This window comes from Lasiosphaeria miniovina, assembly GCF_030549165.1.
Source record: "Lasiosphaeria miniovina strain SMH2392-1A chromosome Unknown B0T26scaffold_3, whole genome shotgun sequence".
NCBI lineage: Eukaryota > Fungi > Ascomycota > Sordariomycetes > Sordariales > Lasiosphaeriaceae > Lasiosphaeria > Lasiosphaeria miniovina.
In genome coordinates, this window is record NW_026848222.1 from 6,689,705 (window position 1) to 6,713,029 (window position 23,325).

The window sequence follows — 23,325 nt, forward strand, 5'->3', positions numbered from 1 at the left end:
ACAATGAGCTTGATGTGGATTTGTCCTCGCTGTTGTGTGTGGTGTTATAAAGCCCGGTCGATCCACGGTTGCTCTTGTGCACCGCCGATGGTAATCTCACCGCTGGTAATCTGCACGAATCAAGGCACAATCTTTCACTTCGAACCATCAACTGACCCCCAGTTTACTCGACTTTCTATTCTCTTCTTGCAGTGTTCGAAATGGCGACCCTCCTTGCTCCATACAATACTGCAATGCAGTTGGGCTCCGGTAAGTGATTTGCAGTTGGCTTGACGATCCCCTCGCCGTCCAGTCTACTAACTGGGTACGCAGGCTTCAACTCCTTTACCCAACAGCTCTGCATCAATGATGCCGTTGTCAGAGACAGTCAACTTGATGACGCTCTGGATAAGAAGCCGAGGGTTCCTATGGCCCAGGAAGTCATATACAAGACTGCTGTCATTGACAAGGTCACTGACGTGACGAACGCCATGAATGTGAGTGCCCAGGGAGCAATGTCAAGCCAAGGCAAGACAAGGCAAGCACATTACTGGGGGAACTCGGCTGATTTGCGTTGTTACTAGATCAATGCCGCCTTTGCCATCAAATACGATGCCTTTGACGCAAAGGGAAAAGGAGACTTCATCAACACTTCAAAGGTCAAGGAAAGCGACGCCAGCTTTATGATCTCGGTAAAGGTGGTCAACCAAGTCATATATGATCATTCTCTGAACAAGTTCGACCCTATCCCCGATGTGAAGCCGGAGCACTTCGCTTCTGTCTACGGCGACAGCTTCATCTCAGGCAAGTTTCGAAGTATCGACAGTGCCTTGCCAGGATGCTAACGGACAGCAGGATTCCAGGAGGGCGGCGAATTCATTGCCGTCATCTCCGTCAAGGCCAAGGACCGCAAGAAGGCTGTCAGTATGAAGGCTGAGTATGTTCCCAGTCTCTCCCAGTCTCCAACCACACCCCATCAATGCTTGACTAACGATGGGGCAGTGCGGCAATCAACTTCACCAAGGAGAGCTTCTCCTTGGATATTAACGGGGAGCTCGTCAAGACCGACAACACTTTCCTGGAGGAGAACGAGACAACCGTGTCCGTCTCGTGGTCTGGTGGTGGCCAGGATCTGAAACCCTGTGAGTTTTCTCGATAAAGATCCCCCAACTTGACGTTATGATGGTACAGGCATGGCAAGGAGCTAACACCGGAGCCCTGAATTTCTAGCTGATTCGGATTGGACTCTGGATACCATGCGAGCCGCGGCTCTGAAGTTCCCCGACCTGGTCGCTCAGACTCCCATGCGAACACACGCCATCCTCACCAAGTACACGTCGCTGCGCAGCTTCCAGACTGCTCTGAGCAAGCTCACGAGCGGCAACGACCCACGCGCTATCATACCCAACTATGAAAAGGCGGGAGTCTACACAACGGTCCTCCAAGAGGCCTACCTTGATTTTAAGACCGTCAACAAAAATCTGCAAGTCATGGCCTTCAACGTGAGCGCAGGGACCGAGATCCTCGTCGAGTCTCTCGCTGCACGGCGGAGCCGGGAATCGAAGCAGGGCTCCCCAACCAGCCCCAGGCAGACTACCGAGGCAGCTGAGTCGGACGACGACGAGTCGATACGCTCCTCCCTGGTAGCCGTCGGCAATAACCCAGAACGGGCAACGAAGCCTTACCCTCCCACAATTGCTGGTCTCGAGGCCGCTCGTCAGGACGTTCGTATCATGCTGAACCGGATTGTTGCCGAGGTGGACATGATCACTCAGAAGCCAGAGCTGGCCGTGAACGAGACGAGGGCCATGTCTTACATGTCTCCATTCCTTTTCAAGGAGCTTCTCCCCGAGAGCAAGCCCGCTAAAGAGAAGACCGAGACTACCACTGAGACCAAACCGCAAACGACTGACTCGACAGATTCTAGCAACCAGCTCGGTGACTTGTCAGAAAAGATGGGAACCACCATGCGCTTCTAAATTTATGTCCCACTCCCTTGCCTGAATTTCGTGGGTTGGTGCTGAACTGTTGCAGTTTCCCGTGTTTTGGTCTAGACAACGTTCATGGACTCTGTTATTTCTGGTCCAGTATCTACAGCAACTTTGTTCTTTTTGGGGATTTGGGGATTTGGGGATTTGCTACTGAGCTGTTAACTAGCAGTGTGGTAATTTTCATGTTGGCCAAGGTCGTAAATTGGCAAAATCTTTGAGAAAATTTAACCTTCCCGCTAATATCACCAAAGGTGAGACTATTGCGACTTTGACCCAACTATAAGCACGTGACGATGGTATGTATAAAATGTATCCTGCTATGCCTTCAACTGCTTCACGGCAGCTTCATACTCTTTTTGAACGACCTCCGCATGCCTCGACGACCGTGGCGTGATCGAACAGGGAAAAGGAAGTGGCGTCGAATTAAAACCGTCTGAATATGCAAATCTGGAGAGGGTTAAGTAATTGTCAGCTTCTTGGCCTATGGAGGAAATTCGCAGATTTCACTCACATATCGACCTCGATATTACGCCCTTCTCCATCCCGGGCCGGGGCGACGTCGAAAGCCCACAATATGCGTGCAATGTTAATTGCCACGGAAGCTGAGCCCAAATGCATTCCGGGACAGATACGACGACCCCATCCAAAAGCGCTGTGTCCAAAGGTGCCGGGATACGCGCGATTTTCCAAAAAGCGCTCTGGCTTGAAGTGATGCGGGTCGGGAAAATCGGCCTCGTTTAGGTGGACTGGAAAGCGAGGATTTTAGTATTGGGTCAAGCTTGGGTCAAGCTCAAATCTAACACCAACTTAGAACTTGGACTTACTAGACCACAGAGGGGCGATTACAGTGCTTCCCTTGGGGATAAACATGCCATTATAGACGTCGTCTGCCGTGCTAGCGTGTGGAGTACCTCCCAAGACGGCCACGGGTCGCCAGCGTAGCGTCTCAGAGGCAATGGCCGCCACGTATTCGAGTGCCGGTAGGTCTTCAAACGTGGGAAGTCGTTCGTTTCCTACCACCCTGTCGAGCTCTCTTTGTGCTTGGGGAATGAACTCCTTGCCAAACTTGACACACGCGAGGATGAAGCTCGCAAGTGAGCCCGCAGACTGTAAGCAAGACCGGTAAGTCAAAACTGCATCAACATTATCACTCGGCCATTGGGGAAAACCGGGAACCTACTGTCTCAACACCAGCCCCAAATGGGGTTCCCGCCGTGTACGCAATCTCCAAGTCGCTCATCCCGAGGCTAGATTGCTCCTGCAGAAGGTGCTTTGCGAAGCAGTCGTTCAAAGCACCTCTCGACAACTTATCCCGGACTTCATCCATCAATTCTGTGTAAAACTGAATGTCCCGACCTCGTTGCTCCAGGACTTTAGCTTTCCATGGGGCGAATATGCTTGGGACATATTTGAGCGCCGGGAAGCGCTCGACTGCAAACTTTCCCGGGATACTGCGTACCAAGCATTAGAGTCATGTCCGCCGCCTAGCAACCGACTGGGATGAGCTGCTTACTTGACTGAAGTAAGACGGTCCATCGACTCTGCGTTGCGCTGGACAACAGCATCAGTACGGACATCCTCAACACGACGCCCATACGTGACAGTGACGATGACAGAGGCAGCATATCGTTCTAGATGGGTCCGAAAGCCGCTCGCGTCTCTCATCAAGTCGTGCATGAGGACCGTGGACTCGAGGCTCTGGATTGGACGGTAGGATTCACTCTGGCGTTGCATGAAGCCGCTGTGCAACAGCTTTCGCCAGCGCCTCCAGTAAGGTGAGTACGGAGCCATAAGGCCTCTCATCCCCCCCGACAGGAGCTCTCCGCCCATGATGAAGCGCGGCCTTGAAGAATACGTCGATCCCCGCTTTTCCAGGAGATCCCACGCGGCCTGTGCAGAGCCGAGGACGATCGTAGGCGTTGGTCCGAGTTGCAGGTAAACGACGTCTCCGAACTCTTGGTTCAGCTCACGGAACCACAACCACGGCTTCCGGATGCCCGTCTTTATTACCCTCGGCCCAGGTGGGAGCTGCGATCGGTGGGCATAGAGTCTCCATTTTTGCTCCAGCTTGATTTGGGGCGCGTCAGCTAACTAGGACATTAATCTGAAGGCGTCGCATTCGGCGTCTCGGATTTTCAAGATCCCATCCGACAATCTCGGAGTTGACAAGTGTGTGGACAGGTGTGTTGCCGGGACTTACCGTCGGAAACACGAGGCCCAAGTATAACACAATTAGACCAATACCAATGGTAAAAACGAAAGTGGTGAACATTATGATGCCAGAATTAATGCGAGCCTTCAAGGCTGGCAAGCTGGAAGGAGCTCTTTTCTTGTCCTTGGCGTGTGGTAAATTTGCAGTGACTATCTGGCATCTGTGCCGAAGAAGTGTAGCTGGCTGGAGCGCTCGTTCTTCTCGTTTGTCTCCTTTCTCTTCTGTTCCTTTTCTTTTTCCCTTACCTATGTATTGTTTTGTGTCTGGGTGGCATAATTGCCAGTTCAGCTAGTCTAGATGGACCCCTCAACTGCCGATTCTTGCGGAGAAGCTCGCTCCAGAAACCAAGACCCCGCAAATCCTCTCGTTCGGCATATTCAGCCCCCAGTTCTCCGCACGCTAACTATCAAGCCGTGTGTGTCTGGATCACGTGTGTGGATGAGGTCTATGGGGAGTTTCCCGATTTTTGCATCGGTTAATTTACAATTGAACTGACTGAGTTTAAAGATAACCACTAGCTTAACGGATCAATAATCACTTGTAAAAGGGGAGGACGAGATTCGCCGCAATAAACAAGAGCTTTGATGTACGCACCCACCACTTTTTTCGTCGCACCTACCTGGGCATATTGGCAGCTGGCAACGCAGGGGCCGCTTTTTGTATGGTAAAATGCCGTATTGCATGGCAGCCACCCAACGCCCTACCGGGCACTAAGGAAGCTCGGTAAAGTAAAAATGACACTACTTACGCCTTCACATGCCGGGCTTTTTGCGCGCACTTGGTGTTTTAAGGTCTGTAGCGGCCAGGTGGCCTTTGCAGGCCTTTGTATGCATAGTTCGAGGTAGCCGAGCCGAGCCTAGAAGAGCGGGACGAACAGGATGAACAGGATGAACAGGATGAACAGGATGAAGAAGACATGGAGATTGACTCAGACTGCATCGTCGTCAGCGCAGGGCCAAAGAGAAAGGTAACAACACAACAGAGAAAGAAAGGGAAGAAAAGAAAGACCACGAAGAAGACGCCTTCTTCGTTTCCGGGGATGAAGATGACCCTTTTCCTAGTAAGGCGGACTTCGGTAACTAAGTTGCTAGATTGACGGGCTCAACACCAAGGAATTATATCACCATATCAACAAACTAGGTTGTCATTAGACTAGATTGCTAGACTCAACACCAAGGAATTACATCACCATGTCAACAAATCAGGATTCAACGCATTGCTCGGGTAGCTGGGCGCATGCCATGACATTTGGCTAATTTACGTACAAATCCGGGCCTCAAAGTTGCCATTTGCAAGTTGCCTTTATTTCGAGGCTCACTCAACAACGAAGAAATCGTCAAAATGGAAACACCACGGTAAACGCGTTTTCAGGGCTTTTGAAGGTTTTGACGGCTTCAACGCCGTTGACCCGGGCTGCCGGGTTGCATGGTAGGCATATGGGCGGCTAGATGGTATTTCGCGATTTTACCGGCCTAAAATAGGCTCTGAGTATCTCAACTGCCAACAGCTGCCAATATGCCCAGGTAGGTGCGACGAAAAAAACGGTGGGTGCGTACATCAAAGCTCATAAACAAACCCCTGTCCGGCCGCAGTAGTGTGGCTTCCTGAGCCTGCAGCCACACGCAGGCATTCTCGCACATACAGTGCCGTGCTCACATTTACGCTACGTAGGGTAGCTCCCATGCGCATTCTCTTATGCATGAACAATTAGACTTTTTTTCGGAAATTTTTCGCTTTGTAAAATAGCTTCTAATCTACATGCCTGTCTTAATGCACTTCCCCAACTCTATTTTACCTGTGACAGGATTTTATCACAGTGACACCATAGTACCTATCATACACCCATACCTCCCATGGCACTTTTGTCAGCAAGGTGGGTAGGTAGGTGACTAGGTGAGCTGACCCATGCACATGACCCATACACAGCCCGAGCCGGATTGCGAATGCGATGGCTCCGCCTTCCCCGCTCCTTCGGCGCTAAGAGTAAAGAGTAATGGAAGCTGTTGACTGTTGCTGTCCGACTTAATGGTGCTTCATGGAAAGACGGGTTTGGCGCCTAGTCTACTCCGTAATCTATCTGGTTACTTATTTTTGCCATCATTGTGTCCACAGCTGGCACGCCACCAAAGGTCCAATGCGCCTTCTCAACACGTCTAACGAGCAAGCTAAAGAGTTTCTCGGCGATATTCCCCGTTACTCGATACTGTCGCACACCTGGGGCCAAGAGGAAGTTAGCTTGTCTGATCTACTCCGCGGCCCTGACCATTTTCGCGGACTAAGTGGTTATGCTAAGATAGCGGGGGCTTGCGCGGTAGCACGCCGGGAGGGTTTCGACTGGATCTGGATCGACACGTGCTGCATCGATAAATCTTCGAGCGCCGAGCTGTCCGAGGCCATCAACTCAATGTTCAACTGGTATAAGGATGCCGACGTATGCTATGCGTACCTGAGTGACGTCCTTGACCTGGATCTGGACGTGTTTGCTGCGAGTCGCTGGTTCAAGAGGGGATGGACGCTGCAAGAGCTGATTGCCCCAGCCGTAGTCGTCTTCTTGGGCTCGACATGGCGTGAGCTAGGCACAAAGGCCAGCCTGGCTGTCGAGATTGCATCAATCACTGGCATTGATACTCAAGTGCTCTCACCGCAGCCGGCCGCAATGGATCGCTCATGGACTGCGCGATACTACGGACGATGGACGGCACGATACTATCCCACATCAATCCGGGCCGTGCTTGACGAATGCAGTGTTGCCCAGCGGATGTCGTGGGCGGCGAGGCGCGTCACCAGCCGCCCCGAGGACCAGGCCTATGCCCTCATGGGTCTTTTTGGCGTCAACATGCCCCTTCTATATGGCGAAGGAAGCAAGGCCTTCATCCGCCTGCAGCGCGAGATCATGAACCAGTCAGATGACATGTCTATTTTTGTGTGGAAATACAAATCTCGAGCTGCATTTCTGCGGCGGTCTGGTCTCCTTGCTCCCGCGCCAGAATGTTTTGAACCATATGGGGATGTGCGCCCCTCTCCGTGGCCGAGTCCAGAAGGCAGCAGCAGCTCGTCAATTCCAGATGGCCCCTCTCCTCAGGCAAACTCTGCAACATACGAGGTCTCCAAGTCTCGCGTTCGACTGCATGTATCAACCCTGAAGTCCTCCAGCCAGAGCGAGTTGGCACCTGGGGCCATGGAAACATCGCGTCTCGCCTTAGAGCGACAAGACTTAGACCCGGAGACGTCTGCATATCTTGACCTTGCACAATTCCACCGCACCACGCTTGCCTCGCCATGGTCGGGCCCGCTCCTAGTCGCCATGCTGGAGTGCTGGACGCCATCTGGGCAAGTCGGTCTTGTGCTTTTCGACAACAAGGATGGGTTCTGGAGCCGAGCCCACCTCCACGAAAACCGTGCACCGCTGCTGCTAAGCGAAAGAAACAGCGCTGTGAACATGCAGTCGCGACAGCACATTGATTGTGCGCTGGTCTTGGGCGACGGCCTGGCTGGGCCACGTCTCCCCATTGACAGACCATGGATCAGGTTCTCCTTGCAGGTGACCCGGCTCGGTTATACTTCAACGAGGGTCCAGCGCTCGCGTTATAGAGGGGTTGATAAATTCGAGGCGCCAAATGACGAGCTCGCTTTCTTGTACCCGTGTAACGACGCAGAATCTGAAATCCTGCTGCTATTCGTGAACAAGGAGACGCCGGGCACCTACCCGCCCTTCTTGCTTTTATGTTCCAGAAACCTCGACGATATCGAGGTAAACGTTTCTGCTCTACGCCTCGAAACTGGTTCTGCAGCTGAAGTGGAATCTCCGATCGTCTTAACTTGGCGCGAGGGGCAACGAGGAACACCAGTGTTGGCAGGCTGGAATGAATCGAGGGCGAACGAGACGAGGATTGCTCTTTCAGAGACTATGGATCTTGCGATTAAGAATAGGCCTGCTCCGGATTATATACATATTGTTGTTCTTATCGAAAATCGGTAGTTTTAAATTTTAAACTAAGTTACAGCAGCCTCAAATCTCAGCTACACTAACCTTTTCGCGTTTCCTTTTTGCCCGTACAGAGACTACTCTATCATAGCTCTCTCACTGCACTTGCAAGCACACCCGCCTCGTCCTGCGTTGGTACCCCGTGCCCCGCGCTATGCTTGACCTCGACGCGGCATTCCTCGCGGCACATCGACATGACCTGCCTGGCCATGCCCGGATAGTGCACATCCTTAGAACTCTAGGCATGGATGGTGGGTATGTCGATGAAGGTATTCTCGGCCGCCACCCTAGCGGCGCGAAGAATCGTCACCTGCCCGCCGCCGTTCTTCTCTAGCTCGTCCCAGGCCGACGGCATAATGGAGTTTATGAAGACGACGGTGCGTATATGGCGCTTGGCTTGTTGAAGCCTCTCGTTGCCCGTCTCGGGCCGGAGCAGAAAGATGGATACTAAGGCGCCGCCGAGAGAGAAGGCGAGCACGGTGTCAAAGGGCCCGTGAGCGGCTACGTAATCGCCGAACCTATTCACGGCGTCCATACCGCCCGCCGCGGTCCCGTCGAAATACGAGTAGCATTGCTGGTTGGCTCGCATCAGGTCCCTAACACCTGGCGCCGAAGCGGCGGGAAAGTGCCCTTTCGAGCGGCGCTAGCACCAATAACACTGGCCCAGGAGAGATTTATCTTGATTAGCAAATAGCTGGCTTGAATAAGAAGAAGACAAGATATTAAAGCTTGAACAGAGCGAACGGACTAGATACCGAGGGAAAACAAGAGGCAGCTCATGGTCTTCTTCATGCATAGCTTAAGCTGCGCAATATACGGCAGCGGTAGCGAGATGATAATGGGGTCCACAATAATGTCCTTAATGGCAATGCCGAAAGCCTCGCCGAAGAAGTCTATGCACGTGCCCTCGTGCTCGTTGTCCAAGTTGTTCCAGAAATAGCTAACGGGTCGGCACGGGAAAAGAATGAGCAGGATAAAGGCCGTGCACTGAGCAAGTCGAGAGCCAGCACGGCAATGCGAAGCGGCGGCCAGGCGTGTTGGCGAAGACGCGGAAGTAAAATAGCATGATTGACACGCGGCTCGCAGTGCGCGCTATGGCGTACAGGAACACGGATATAGGTACTGAGTGATGTTGAAATTAAATACCGAGACTAGACTGGATGAGAGAGGGCACCGTAGAATCCCACAATCCTTACTAGGAACATGTTAGTGATGTTCTCGGGCGGAAGCGCCCATATGTCGGTTAGGGTTATAGCAACTGATTCAACAGCGCTGGCGGCGGTATCTATGCTACTTAGGTTACGTCGACGACGCTCAAAATCTGGTTCCTCCCCCGCTCGCCCATCCCTGCGGATATCACGGCTGGGAATCCGGGCCCGAGCAATTGGCTGACGTCGTTCTTGACGGCTGACAAGTCCAAGGGTAGATGCGACGTGGGCAAGTACTTTAAGAAGCAGACTATTTTGAGTCGTATAATCTTTTCTCCGGAATATCTTTCTATCGTCTTTCCTCGTCCCTACACCAGATGCAGCAACAGGCGATTTTATTTCCCATTTGCTACTGGCATTCTGTCCTAGCAAGTGAATCTTAATATATTATCAACACCACCTTTTGCGGTTCCATTGTCGACTAGGACTCGTAAGACGAAGAGTCACCTATCACAATAAGGCGTCTACGTGCAAGAGCTTTGTCGCGGCTAATCCGTCAGCCTTTCAAGAGGCTTACTAGCTCTTTAACTCAATCAAGCTATACTAGTAGGTATGACCAAGGTCGCTAATAGACGCGCGCGTGGAGGAGATGTGTCATAGGCTACACATAACGCATTGGGTATTCCATTCTTGTAACTAGTCTGACACATTGTGCCCTTTGCTCTGAGGCCATTTTGGAACATGTGATGATAAGCCAGCCCCCTCGCTAGTTAGTTACGAGCATCTATGGTGCGTCCTCTCTTTGGAAATTGAGTGTTGGGGGCGATGCGAGTTTATTAACCTTGCGAATTACCTTGCATTCTACCCGGGCTCGTTATTGGGGTAGCCGCAATAAAGGCATGGGAGATAGTCGCGATCCTATGGCAATTAAATAAATTGACTTTATCCAACTGGTCGTGCAATTCCTATTCTCGGTGAGGTAAGACTGGTGCTAACGTCGGGTAAGCCAGCCTTGTCGCGAGTCTGGCCGCGCTGGCCTTGTTTCTAGTTAATGTCTACAGTACGGTTACTCAAGGTTCTACGTGTATATAGCCGGGAGATGAATTTATAGCAATTTGCTGACATTGCTCGGCCCGATTGAGGTTCTCTAATAGTCGTTAAATAACCCGTAGGGGAGTCCAGAGAGATACCAAAGAGGCAGTCTAGCTCAATATTTTTGAAGCGGAACGCCACCTAAAAGCCGAGAGGAAGCTATCATTGACGCAAAGGAAGAGGAACTACTCAAATAACCGAGGATATGGAAATTTTTGCTGCCGTGGTTGGAATTGTTGATGTCTCAGTGCGGACGGGTTCGAAATTGTTCGCTCTCTGCGACGCTTGGCGCAATGCCCCGGCCGACTTGCAGCAGCTGCGCGATGAGCTCGGCCGAGTCGAGCACTTCTTCAGCGAGATACAGAATGGTTTGCGCAATTCCAGCCCAGCGGCCCCTGCAAGCAATGTCTCGCCTTCAACATCTGACGACCAGCTACGAGCGCTACTCGACAAAGGGGCCGAGGTCATTCGACAAATCGAGGAGATAGTAGACAAATTACAACACGAGGATGCCACCCGCCTAGGGCAGTTCCACGACATTGGAATGAGGAGGGGGGCGCTCTGGCTTAGAAACAGGGCCAAGATAGCTAGATTGAGGCGAGAAGCTAAGAGCTTAACGTTCGATACATGCCGCCTCCTCATTGTCCAGAACATGTAGGTGTTGGGGCCATGATTACCAACTGTCAAAGAGATAATCGGGCTAGCTGACTTTTTTTTGTATCAAGTGTCGTTTCGGCAGAGTTACAAACTGGCGTCAAGGGATTCCGAGACGCCATCCAGGCCGTTTCGGACTCTACCAATCGGAGTATTCGTGCAGCCCGGGACGACACAGTTTCGATCTTCGGCGATGCTCTGGATAACTCACATCGCTCACTCATCGCCCATATGGATAGCCGACTAGATACCATGGAATTAAGGGTGACGCAACATATAGGGAGTCGCATAGGACAAGAGATCCTGTCACTCCGACGACAACTTGTGGGCCAAACTCGAGCCCAGAGCGACGCAGCCATTAGACCGGCGCCGTCACCTCAAATCCCGCCTTTTTTATCCTACTACGCAGCATCAGCACTGAGGCGGTTTCCGGGGTGCAGTGAGGCTTGCCGCTGTCTGTGTCACACCACAGCTAGTCACTCAGTGAGGCAACTGGGCGTGTCAAACCGGGTTCTAGGCTCGATCTTTCTCGCTTATACCGTCACGTCGAGCAGTTTATGTACGGCCCCGACATGCCACAGGTTCCCAAGTGGCACCGGCACACGGAAAGTAACAGCCTTTTGTCAGTTTCCTGATTGGCTTATGAGGGCGGCCATCTCGATCCACATCTCGCACAATTTGTACGGAAATCCCGAGATGCTAATCAGGATTGTCAGCAGGGCCAAGTTCTACGACCCTGACCATTTATTTATGCATGTCAGTGAGAAGAGGGTTGAAGTGGTGCGCCGAATCCTGCAAAATCGGCGCGTCTCCATTTATGATATTGACGAATTTGACAACACACCGTTGGATGTGGCATTGGGATTCCCACATCCCGCCATAGTTTCACTCCTTCTGCAGGCAGGTGCTGATCCCTTCCAGTTGACAACGAAAAATGGCAAGTTGGCAACCCCAATGGATGTCGCCTTCCAGCTGAGTCTCCTGGACGATATCGATTCCAGGGAGGTGGCCGGACTTCTGCCCATATCACGCTACCTGGAAGAAGATGCACCCACGTTACACAAGGTGGTGATTGGTACTATACAGGCCAACCTCGCTGGCTTGGTGCGCGATCCCAACAATAGAGACGACATAAATAGTATGAGCCTCGCCGGACTTAGCCCCTTGCACATAGTAGTCATCAAGGGCGACATGGAGGCCTTGCGAATCCTTCTCAACGCCGGAGCCAATGTTCACCAACAAACAGCCTTGAAGAGCGCGAGCGCCCTCAACCTAGCATGCCGTTATGAGAGGTTTGAAGCGGCGAAGCTTCTCATCCAGGCAGGAGCGCGAGGAAATGACCGGAACAGAGCTGGTAGTATACCCCTCGAGCTTGTCATGCGTGCTCGGGACGCAATACGCTTTATCTAGCTCCTGCTTCAACACGGCGCGGATATCAACCTACTAACCAACACCGGATGGTCTATCCTGCTCCATGCCGCTGGCTACAGCGAGCCAGCCGCGATCCGCCATTTGGTAGTACACGTTGGCATGGACAGCGAATGCGCTGACGGCGAGGGCGACACCCCCTTGTTTAATGCAATCTGCCACTACCGGCATGAGAATGTCATCGAGCTGATCAGTCTAGGAGCCAATGTGCGACACGTCAACAAAAACAGAGATACTATGCTCCATTACCTAGCATGGTTCCCGGACATTGAGTTGATCCGTTAATTAACGAGGATGAGGGAGATGAGGGCGATATATACCATGGCTAGAGACGAGCAAGGAGAAACGCCATTTCAGATTTTGCACGCAAAGAAGGTGACGGGCGAGGTGCAGGCGGCATTTATTTCGTTGCTTAATGATATTGAACAGGTGGATGAGGATACGGGGTCGGATGATGATTTTCACGATGCTATGGAGAGCCTAGAGTGGCTAAATAGCGTTTAGGCGTACTTGGGTAGTGCTGCTGAGGAATTTAATCGGGGACCGAGTTAATTTTCTTACGGGGGCGTGAATATTAGTTCTAAGTGTTACGTGGTAAAAGATAAAGAGAGCGATTTTATACACTATTGTGACGAACCCCCGGTTCATACTAGGTAGACTGCAGTAGGGGAGCGCCCCGAGCCTGTGGAGGGCTCGGAGGGCGCCCAGAAATTCTCACTGGGGGTTTCGGGTTACGATTCGAAAATTTATAAGAAACAATTTCCTTTATTTTTAAAATTCCTGCTCGAGTTTTCACGGATATCACGGTCGGCACTGTAGACACTTGCATGAAGCCTGCCGGCCCTGCCCCGCGCTAGTCTTAATTGGGAATTTGGCCCCGGCTAGACTCGCCATTTATCAACGCAAAAAGGGCACTTTACGCCGCCTCGGTGGAAACTCCTACACTCCTGCATCGGTGTTTCCTCAAAGAATTCCTCAAAGAACCTTGCTACAGTTAGGCAGACACTTCCCCTGTTCACTAATAAGCGAATCGGCCTCGTCTACAGACTTACGTTATGGCAAAGACTTACGTTATGGCAAAGACTTAGGTTATGGCAACCGGGAGACCACTCTTGCGGGCAGCTTACAACTTCCCTGTCCTTCCTTCGACACTTGGCTTCCTAGGCCGTCGCAATCATAGCTACAGTAACCCGTGCAGTTGCAATGGTTCCAACCTCATGTAATCGATTGCCCCTAACCTCCTTAACTGGCGAGATTGAGAATTAGGAAAGCTAGATTCCGTATACGTAAACCATGCCCCTTTGATCGAAATAGCCGGTCGGATTTCAATTTAACCCTACACATGATAGACAAAACTAGGTTATAGATATAGACAGCCACGGTGAATCGATGACAACGGTCACCTTTCTCCATCTCGTTTGGTAGCACGTACTTCCATATCGTTTACGGGTTCCGTTTCATCGTTAATGATATTTTCTTATCGGTGCGGGTACGTTTCTTTTTTGCCACTGTGCGTATGTTTCTTTTTTATTATTATAGATATATATCCTTCTCTTCTATCAATACAGCACGCCTCTTTTTCTGTCGATAGGAATGTACCTTTACGCTGAGCTCAAAAGAACTGCAAACTCTCCAGGCAAACGGTATCGAAGTGGTTTAAAGGATACGTGCCAAGCTGCGCGGCGGTTGCCTTGCCTGCTGAGTTGGTCGTGGCTATTTTGCTGTTGGCGTGCGACCATGGTGGCCGGCTTGGAAGGAGGTAATGCAGTGAGTTCATTGAGATGACTGAGGAGAGGTGCGGCGTCGTGGATTGTGTGCTAGAGACGCAGTACCCGTAGTAACCACTCCGCGGGACTAGCTGACCAATGACCGCGTCATCGAAGCGCTTGCACGACAGATGGATATCGGACGTAAGATGCTACGACCAATTTAGGGTAAGGGCACATACTGCAACCGGCTGATGGCACGTCTTCAAATGAGCGCCGTAGCCGCCAGTGGGTCCATCTCGGGTCATCAGCGGCGCCAGCCCCAGCTGAGACTAAATCCCCCGACTCGGGACCAGATCTTCAAGCGACGACAGCCAAGGAAAGCATGCAGCAAATGAAGATCACTTCATCACTCAGCATGGCGTCGTCCAGATATACGCGGTGATACTCTGGTTTTATCTGTACTTTGAATTCCTAAAAGCCTAGACCTAACAGTCCTCAGAGTGGCTGTACTGAACTGAACAAATCTAGCCCTCCCAGAACTGGTCCCACGCGCCCTTGATTAGTTCGTCGCGGACGTTCGTCAAGAAATCATTAACGCTGATGCTCATGCTTTCGCTTCCCTCGATATTGATGATCCCATCCTTGACGCCTCGCCATCCCTCGATGGGAGCCTTGATGTGATCGTGTCGCCGGCCACAGAACCGCCGGCTCTGGAACGGCTGCTCGCCCGTCTTGTCAGCCAGCAGCACCGCGTAGCACTGCTCGCAGAAGAGACAGTCGTTGCAGTCGAGGCACAGCTGACCCGAACGCCCTCCCCACCACTTGAACGTGGCCGTCGGCCTGCAAATGGTGCCATCGCAGACTCCGGGGATGTGCGTCAGGTCTCCTTCGTCCTCCGGGGGAGCCTCCCCGTCCTTGTCGAGGAACGGGTTGTCCGGGTCGGCGTCCTCATCCTCGTCCTCGTCCTCGTCCTCGTTGTCCGCGTGCAGGACGATGCTGACGTCGGGATCGAGCCTTGAGAATATCGCCGAGAGGAGCACGCGCCCCGCGTGCCAGAGCTTCTCGCCGCTGCGCACCGCCCTGCTCAGGTGCGCCAGCGCCTGCGACAGCAGCATCAGGCTCCACCCATCGTTCCACCCGACGTTGTCCTCGAGCGCCTCGAAGCACGCGTCGAAGACCTTCTGCATGCGCTTCTGGAACTCGAGCCGCGGCCCGACCTTCAGCGTCATGCGCGCCACGGTGATGTCGTGGTGCAGCATCGCCGTCGCGTGAGAGGACGACACGGACGTCGCCAGCGGCCGCTTCATAAAGCCGTTCACCTCGTCTAGGAGCTTACTCTTGACGGCCGGGTCGCGCGACGCGGCGAAGAGCTCGAACAGCACGCGCGACTGCAGGCTGATGGTCCGCTGTAGCACCGAGCGCGGGTCCTCGCTCGTGAACTTGTAGGCGTGGCCCGTCGAACGGCTGTCGAGCACCTCGTCGAGCACGCGCTTGGCGCCCTCGGCGTCGCCGCACACGAGCATGTACGCGTCGGCAAGGTCGCAGCGCAGCGGCGCCGCGGCGTCGAAGTTGTCGAGGTGCGCGATCACCTCCTCGTAGACGGCGACCATGTACGCCTGCTCGCCGGCGCGCGCCGCCGCGTCCTGGAAGTTTATGTGCCGCACGCGGTCCTTGTCGGGGCTGGCGTAGTCCCAGGTCAGCCAGGTGAGACGCTCGATGGGCGTCCACTTCTTGAGGACGCCGAGCAGGCCGGCGTAGTCGTCGGCGTCCTTGTAGATGGCAATCTCCTCGTCCAGGATGTTGCCCCAGATGAGGGTGGTCGAGTCGTACGTCTTGGCCTTGCTGTACGACTCGGCGGCGACGGCGCTGTTGCCGAGCTTGGCCTCGATCCTGCCTTTTGTAATGTAAGCCCAACGCTTGAAGAGTTCCGTCACGCCGTCCGTGTCGATGCCGGTCAGGCAGTCGGCGATGCTGTGGCTGGCCTCCTGGAGCAGATCCAGCTTCCACTCGGACATGGCCCTCAGGTAGAAGATCTTAAAAGTCTCCACCGGGCTGGGGCTGCACTCCAAGGCTCTCTGGCAGGTTGACCGCGCCTCTTCGTGATGGTCGTATAACAGTAGGAGTGACCCAATCGCGCGGTACGCCCCTGCGTCCAACTCCATGTCGCCGAAGAGACCCCCCAGCCCGAGAACACCTTCTGCCTCGTCGGGCACATGATCGGCGTCGGGCGCTTCGCCGTCGCCGTCGGTAGATGGGAAGTTCTCGGCCGCTTGGAGAGCCAGTTTGTTGCCGTAGCCGCTCTATGTGGATGTTAGCTCCATTAACTCGGTCGGTAGTAGTCAGCTGAGGGCATGCACAAACCTGAACTAGAGCTGCTCGCGCCAATTTGTACGATTCCGCTGCCGACGGTGCGTTTGGCGCTTGGTACACCAACTGGAAGTGCCCCTTGGCGAGCTCGAGCAGGCCGGTGGCGGGCTTCTGGGCAACGCGCTTCCACCACTCGGCGGCGCTGGAGCTCAGCTGCAGCTGAGTGCCTTCTGTCGCCAGATTCGCCCACAAGCCCATCCTCTTGAGAACATCGTCGTTGAAATCTCTCTTGTAGTCAACCTTGGCGATCTCCGCCATCTTGGCGTAGCCGTGCTCGTTCGACATGACCAAAGCGAGCGCCTCCATCACTTCGGTGCGTTCCTCGACCGAGTGGTCCCCTGGATCGATTCCAATCCAATGGTCCATCAAATACAGCGTCGCGTAGGTAGCCAGACCCGAATCCAACTTGTCAACCGCTTCCTCTGGCGCCGGGCGAGCCATGTTTGCCGCAGTGAGGAAGATCAGGCGATGGGCTTCCGATGGCGTCGCGAGAAGACTCTTGGTGGTGTCGGACTCTGACTCGGATGCGGCATCGCGGAAGAACGACCTCATAGAGCGCTGGCGAAACTTTAGCGGCAGCTGTCCGTCATTGTAAACGGGCTCGTTGATGCCGCCGGTCTGGAGATACTCTATCTCGGTCGTCTCTCCGACCTCCGAGCCCTTACCGGGGTCGCCGATCCGGATGAACCGCGTCATAAGCTCCGGAATCTCGTCAAGGTCAAACGTACTATCGCCAGACGTATAGCGAAGCAAAGAGACGGCCTCGTCGAGTACGAGTGGGCGGAAAGAAAATGAGATCCATCGGAGGAGCGTAGCGACGACAGGCTGACGGCTGGCGACGGTGCGGCGCTGGCATTCCGCGAGCATAACCTCGTAGAGGCTGTGGAGTGTTGGCGGCATGGGCTGGTCAAGCTGGCGGAGAACGGCGCCTTCGCGGCCGATGGCATCGAATCGGCGGAGCATGTGCTGTGCGTACAGCAAGTCTAGCGGCTAGTTAGTCCGGAGCATAGTCGACAAGGTCATGTCGGGAAACGACTCGGATCAAATATGGGAGGACCTACTAGGTGCCGTGGTTTCAATCTTCTCCGAGATCTTCTGCTTCACGTACGGACCGAACCGCTTCAAAGCGCCGAGATTGCCGAGCCGGCTCCGAACGAGCGCCGCAAGGTCCGACATCTGGTTCTCCTTCGTCGCGTTGATCGTCAGTGGCGCCGCCTTCTCCGGGTCGGCGAGCCTACCCAGCCCGCCAGGCCGAGAAGTGACGACGAGCGAGATGCGCATGTTCGCCGACACGACGTGCTGCCAGAACTCGCTGAGCAGTTCCTTCTCCGGGTCGCTCAGCTCGTCGACGCCGTCGAGCACGAGGAACAACCGGTGCTTGGCGCGCGCCTCGAAGCACGGCTCGAGGATGTTGTGCAGGAGGCTTTTCTGCTGCGTCACGTCGATCAGGATGTCGACGCGCAGCAGCTGGCTGTAGATCTTCTCGCACAGGATGGGGCTCTGCTCCGCGATCTGGTTGGCGGTCGTGATGAGAGCGTTGAGAAGGGTCGACAGGCCGGGGTGCTGCTCGCGGAAGTAGAAGTGCGCAGCGCAGATGTGCCGCTCGGCGTCCTCGGTCGCCTTGCGGTGGAGCTGGTCGTAGACGGTTGCGGCGATGTGGCTCTTGCCCGTGCCCGGCTCGCCCGTGATAGCGAGCAGCCTCGGCGGCGCACCATGCTCGCCGTCGAGGCTCTCGATCCAGGCTTGCCACGCCGGCTGAGCGAAGACCCATGTGCATGTGCCGTCGACTATGGTCTCCTTGAGGATCTGGTACTCGGCGCCCTCGCCTTCCACGTCAGGGAGCAGGCTGCGGATGCGATGGGCTGAAGCGCCCTTGCTCTGCCCCATGGCCTGCGCCTTCGCCTGTCCCTTGGTCTCGGAGTCCTTCTTCTCGAACGCCTCGAGCAGCTTCGCGATGTCGCTGCGCATGCCCTGGCTCTCGTCGAGCAGGTTGTGCAGCATAGAGGTCTGGGCCTCGAGCATCTGGGTGTGCGCCTGCTGGTTTTCGAGCAGCTCACGGTCCATCTTCTTGAGCTCTTCCGTGTTACCGAGGATGGCGAAGTGGGTTGCGTCGCGAAGGCGGTCGAGCTTGAGGTCCATGTCCTTCCGAGCGCCACCGAGCTCGCCGTCCTCGCCTTTCATGAGGTTCATGATCCATTTCTCTGCGAGATGTGGTCAGCGAACTTCCCTGCGGCTTCGACAATGATGTTGTGCATTGCCGCCGAGATCCAACATGGAGACCAAATACCCGTCTATATGTCCTCGAGGATTTAGAGAACACTTACTGAAGCGTCCAAGTTTGGTATACTCGGTGGCAAAGCCACACATCTTCAGGAAGGCCGTAAAAACCTCCATCAGGCAGTTCCGGTAGGCTCGGTGCTGCGGCATCCTCTTCTCCAGGATGACGACGCGATTCAGGAAGCTGTTCATGTCGTTGAAGAACACCTCGACGACGTCGTAGTCAGCGGAGACCTGCCGGCACGCGCTCAGCATCCAGGTGACGGCAGTGCCGATGGCGGCGGCCGGCGGGAAAGCAGGCGTGGCGGCCGAGATGAGCTGCTGCGCGCTCTGCTCGATTAAGCCAAGGTTCTGGGAGAGCAGGCTGCGGAGCGTATCGACCTTCTTGTCGTCGTGGCGGAACTTGTGGAATTTCTTCATCTCGTCGGTTCCGAGGTCGACGAGCGCCTGCACGTTGGCGGCGGGCGTTCGTACGGTGAGGTCGAAACCGACGATGCCCCTGTACGCCTTGAGGGCTTCGGTCCAGAGGTCGGCGACATCGCGCTCGTCGTCCTCGATGTTTTTGGGCAGCTTCAGCGTTTGCTGCTGCTGCTGCTGTTGCGGCTTCGTTGCGGCGGCCATCACGGAGGGATGCTCGGTAGCAGCGAACGATGATTCTGCGTAGTACGCGAAGAACGGCCGCAGTCGCTCGGCCGAGAGCAAGCCTTATGCGGCCAGAGGTCGGGTTGCGGCTATTAAGCGGGTACTACACTGAGGCCCATTTCGACGCTTAGGCCCTGATCTTCTCAAACTCGGCGAGTTGTCAGCTTTTCGGTACTTTAGGTCCCAGGCGCCAAGACCAAGATTGATCGAATTTCCGGAGGGAGCTTGACCCTTTCTGGCACCAATTTTGAGTGGAAAAAGTGGGTTTTGTACCTCATAAAATTTTGCCAGCCAAACTCATGCCAACACCCCTGGAATCGCATGTACCACGCTACTGCAAGGCCGCCCGGGCCACAGCCATACCGAATATGGTAAAATAGACGAGGATTCTGCCGGTTTTTGGCCATAACTTGGCGAGTTGCAAGATGGCTGGAAAAGCTGGAATATGTGACTTTTTCGGTGGAAAGTAGATCCAAAGCTGGCGCCACAGGCAAAGCCACACTGGAAGTGGGCTGAGAACCGGTTGGAAAAGTCTGTACAGGGTTAGAAATGAGCCTCAACATTGACTTTGTATGTAATTCGTACCAACCAAGAATGCTTGAAGCATAACGACGATGTGGGATACTTTCCAAGCCAGCCGTGACTTCAGCATTGCCGCCGTTTTGGCGATTCTGCACCCTCGGCTCAGGCTCAACCACCAACCAAGCCAGCAAGGCACTCAACTTGGCCTACGCGAAGTTATACACCCCGGTGGCCCTCGATTTGCGCGCCGGTTGGCCAATTGCCTTCTCAATGGCGCAGACACTCGGTTCAAGGACCTCTTTCGCATGAATAAGCCTACTTTCCATGCCCTCGTACGATGGCTGCGGACCAACGAAGGACTCAAAGGCAGCCGGTATCAACTGGCTGAGCAGAAGGTTATGGTGGTCCTATATATCCTGGCACACGCAGCCACACAGCGAAACGCGGCCCATTTCTTCCAAATTACCCAAAGCTCCGTGGCGAGGACGATAGATACAGTCTTGCCAATGCTGGTGTCTTTACATAAACACGTTGTACGCCTTCCAGAGGACGATTGGCTTGATCCGACGGTCGAGCTGAACCCGAAGTTGAACGCCTTCAACGGTTGTATCGGTGCTATCGACGGCACTCACATTGCCGCCCACATTCCTACTCGTGATCAAGCCCGCTGGCGTGATAGAAAGGGAGGAGTCTCTCAGAACGTATTTGCCGCAGTCAGAAGCGATTATTCGTTCAGTTACGTACTCGCTGGTGCCGAAGGCTCGATTAACGACGCGATGTTGTGTGCCCAGGCCTTTGGAAGGAGGTTTCGTGTACCAGAGAACCGGTTTTATGTGGCAGACGCTGGCTTCGGGGCTCGCCAAGGCATCGTAATTCCTTTTCCGAATATTAGATACCACCTACAAGACTGGAGAGATGCTCAAAACCCGCCAGAGACACAGAAAGAGCTCTATAACTTAAGGCACGCCCGTATCCGAGTCGTCGTCGAGCAGGCTTTCGGTATCATAAAGAGGATGTGGAGAATTATTCGGAACGCCCCAATCGAGTACAGCTTTGAGAAGCAAGTATTTATCGTATACGCTGTGACTGCGTTACATAACTTCCTTCTTCAGTATAATCACGAGGACGTACTTGGACCAGAACAGCGGCAATTGATATCGCTTGCGGCAGCCAGAGCTGGGCGGACGGTCGGAACGCGGCATCCAGATTGGGTTCGCCATACCGCTGCAGACGCAATGTGGGCTCAGTATAGTAGATACCGTCAATCAAGAGGATAGAAATGGTGATATTTAACGGCCAAAACCTTGGTGTTGAGGGGTTATAAGGTGGGGCGAAAGGGTGGCTTTAGCCGAGGTTGGATTTTGGATTTCTATGGTAATTGGCTGGCGAAGCTGAATATTGAATACAATCTTGACTCCCATCAAATCCACCACTTCAACTTCATACTTTCCACTCGTCAACCATCTCTCTCTTTGACTCTGGATTCAACGCGTTCCACACTATTACGGCCAGAGGGTTGTTTTGAAGGTATTTCCGGCAATTTATCCTCTCCTGACGGCTGAGATCCTGCGAAAACAGAGCCTCCAAGCTTACAATAGCCTCGGTGAGATCGGTGGCGCCTTGGGTCCTCGGAGCGGCCATAATCGAGGCCGCTTTACAAAGAGTGCTATACAAGGCTGTATCAAAAGCATCAGGAGTCTTGCTTTGCTGGGAGGCTTGCGAAACGGCAATTGTATCCTCAGAGACCGACAAACCGCTAGTACGGCGGTGGTTGGAGTCAGGGTCAGTATCACGACGGTGTTGCTGTGCCGGTGTCAACTTCCTTGCAGGCGTAACTGGTAGTATTCGTAATGCTTTTGCTCTGCCAGCCTCTTCGCTACCGCTAGGTTCAGCCTCATCGTTCTCGGACTCTTCGCCGTCATCGAGAATCTGGTCAAAGGACTGGGAAGGTATATCTTCAGCTTCCATTATATGGTTGCCTGTCGCTTTTTCCCGCCAAAAGACTGCTGAGTAGACCTCTGGATCCCCCAGAGGTGTGTGCTGAAGCCAGGTATGGTTCCTGGTGGGAGTGTTATGCCGTAAGAAGAAAGCCTCCCATACTGACTCGGCCGCTTCGGGTAGTTGGCTTTCCTCGTTGAAAGAGACCCCAGAATACTCCAACAGAGCCTTCCATACGCGATATCGAGAGCGCTCGGTATTATATTTCGTCGAGATAACAGCAGGGGTCCATGGGGACTGCGGCCAGGCCTCTTTGCAGCGAGTACAGACGTCCTGCCAGACTTGCGCGTAATCCTTCTTCTTGCTGCTATTGAACAGGCCCTCGGACTTGCACTCTTGGAACCAGAGCATCAATTGCTCCGTCATATGCGGCTTGAATACCACCTTCTTCAGCTGCAATGCCCTTCTTGATGAGCTTGACTGGTCGTCGGTTGTATCGGTTAAATCAACCAACTGCTTGCCGCGCCGCTTATTGGTAGACTCCTTCTTCGGGGCCGGGCGCTTTCGTGATGCACCGGCATTAGGGGGCGCCGTGGACGCAAGGGGGGACTCGCTGGACGACTCTGCCGCCAAAATACTATTGGAAGCCGTCGACCGTCGGCCTGGGTCGTCGACTATGGCTACTATAGTGCCTGGGCTTGGAAACCGCAGCGGCGACTCTGCTGGCAAGTCGGAAAGGCGGGGCTCTGGAAGGGGGTTGTCAAGCCAGTCGCTGGCCGACTCAGGGGCTTCGGGGGCTCCCGGTGCGCCAGTAAGATCAATCACTGGCTCGAGGTCCAATTGGCTGTCGCTCGAAGATGCCATTGTACGTCGTTTTGGCTGCAAAAAAGGACTTCTCGGGCATCGCACTCGGACATGGCCAGGATCAACTTCAGTGGCCAAAGGCGGTGAGAATACCGCTCTGACCGCCTTACTGTTACGGTATAGTGTGGCTGACTGGCACTAATGCACTACTTCTTGGTAGATCCACTTTGACGAAGCCACTGGAAGTCCTTTTTTCGAAGAGTTGGCAACTTGCCGAGTTTGAGAAGATCAGGCCCTTAGGGTTAGTGCCGCCGAAGCCCGAGCTAGCCGGGGACGAGCCGTAAGCGCATAGCGGTGAGCCTGGAGGTGGGGCTGGTGCTACCCTAAGCCCTCCACTGTGGATCTCAGGCCCAGTGTGTTCGCAGGCCGTACGTATTCAATACTTCCCTATATCGGCGCAATACTAGCCGAAGGCTGGGGTGGTTCACCGGCTGCCAACCTGGGAAATATCTCTATATAAGAGAATATTAAGAACAAGCACTTCAAAGCTTCCTTTTCATTATTGTACGTCTATATG

At 53.9% G+C, this 23,325-nt stretch overlaps 6 protein-coding genes across 6 annotated transcripts; 3 read left to right on the forward strand and 3 right to left on the reverse strand.

The window, feature by feature from the left end:
* Positions 1 to 3: 3 nt before the first annotated feature.
* B0T26DRAFT_265053 (uncharacterized protein) lies at positions 4 to 2,184 on the forward strand. Its single transcript, XM_060434071.1, has 6 exons — positions 4 to 249; positions 313 to 476; positions 564 to 783; positions 835 to 916; positions 982 to 1,121; positions 1,210 to 2,184. The coding sequence occupies exons 1-6, from the start codon at positions 201 to 203 to the stop codon at positions 1,956 to 1,958; spliced, it is 1,404 nt and encodes a 467-aa protein (XP_060299531.1). The 5' UTR covers positions 4 to 200; the 3' UTR covers positions 1,959 to 2,184.
* On the reverse strand, positions 2,123 to 4,332 carry B0T26DRAFT_265057 (cytochrome P450). Its single transcript, XM_060434072.1, has 6 exons — positions 4,171 to 4,332; positions 3,484 to 4,037; positions 3,151 to 3,421; positions 2,795 to 3,077; positions 2,482 to 2,716; positions 2,123 to 2,417 (listed from the first exon to the last, which is right to left on the reverse strand). Exons 1-6 carry the CDS (start codon positions 4,240 to 4,242, stop codon positions 2,288 to 2,290), a joined length of 1,545 nt encoding a protein of 514 aa, XP_060299532.1. The 5' UTR covers positions 4,243 to 4,332; the 3' UTR covers positions 2,123 to 2,287.
* Positions 4,333 to 6,316: 1,984 nt separating this feature from the next.
* B0T26DRAFT_623253 (heterokaryon incompatibility protein-domain-containing protein) lies at positions 6,317 to 7,111 on the forward strand (the record flags this gene model as incomplete). The annotated part of the gene is made up of 1 exon (XM_060436112.1): positions 6,317 to 7,111. A coding segment is annotated over one exon (795 nt), but the record flags the coding sequence as incomplete, so codon positions are not given.
* A 1,294-nt stretch (positions 7,112 to 8,405) lies between these two features.
* On the reverse strand, positions 8,406 to 9,233 carry B0T26DRAFT_750869 (uncharacterized protein; the record flags this gene model as incomplete). Its single annotated transcript, XM_060445289.1, has 3 exons — positions 8,406 to 8,797; positions 8,923 to 9,107; positions 9,178 to 9,233. 3 exons carry the CDS (start codon positions 9,231 to 9,233, stop codon positions 8,406 to 8,408), a joined length of 633 nt encoding a protein of 210 aa, XP_060299534.1.
* Positions 9,234 to 12,015: 2,782 nt separating this feature from the next.
* B0T26DRAFT_750870 (ankyrin repeat-containing domain protein) lies at positions 12,016 to 12,774 on the forward strand (the record flags this gene model as incomplete). The annotated part of the gene is made up of 2 exons (XM_060445290.1): positions 12,016 to 12,291; positions 12,472 to 12,774. 2 exons carry the CDS (start codon positions 12,016 to 12,018, stop codon positions 12,772 to 12,774), a joined length of 579 nt encoding a protein of 192 aa, XP_060299535.1.
* Positions 12,775 to 14,722: 1,948 nt separating this feature from the next.
* Positions 14,723 to 19,463, reverse strand: B0T26DRAFT_641292 (uncharacterized protein; the record flags this gene model as incomplete). Its single annotated transcript, XM_060437318.1, has 4 exons — positions 14,723 to 16,498; positions 16,560 to 17,548; positions 17,627 to 18,766; positions 18,890 to 19,463. The coding sequence occupies 4 exons, from the start codon at positions 19,461 to 19,463 to the stop codon at positions 14,723 to 14,725; spliced, it is 4,479 nt and encodes a 1,492-aa protein (XP_060299536.1).
* Positions 19,464 to 23,325: the final 3,862 nt, after the last annotated feature.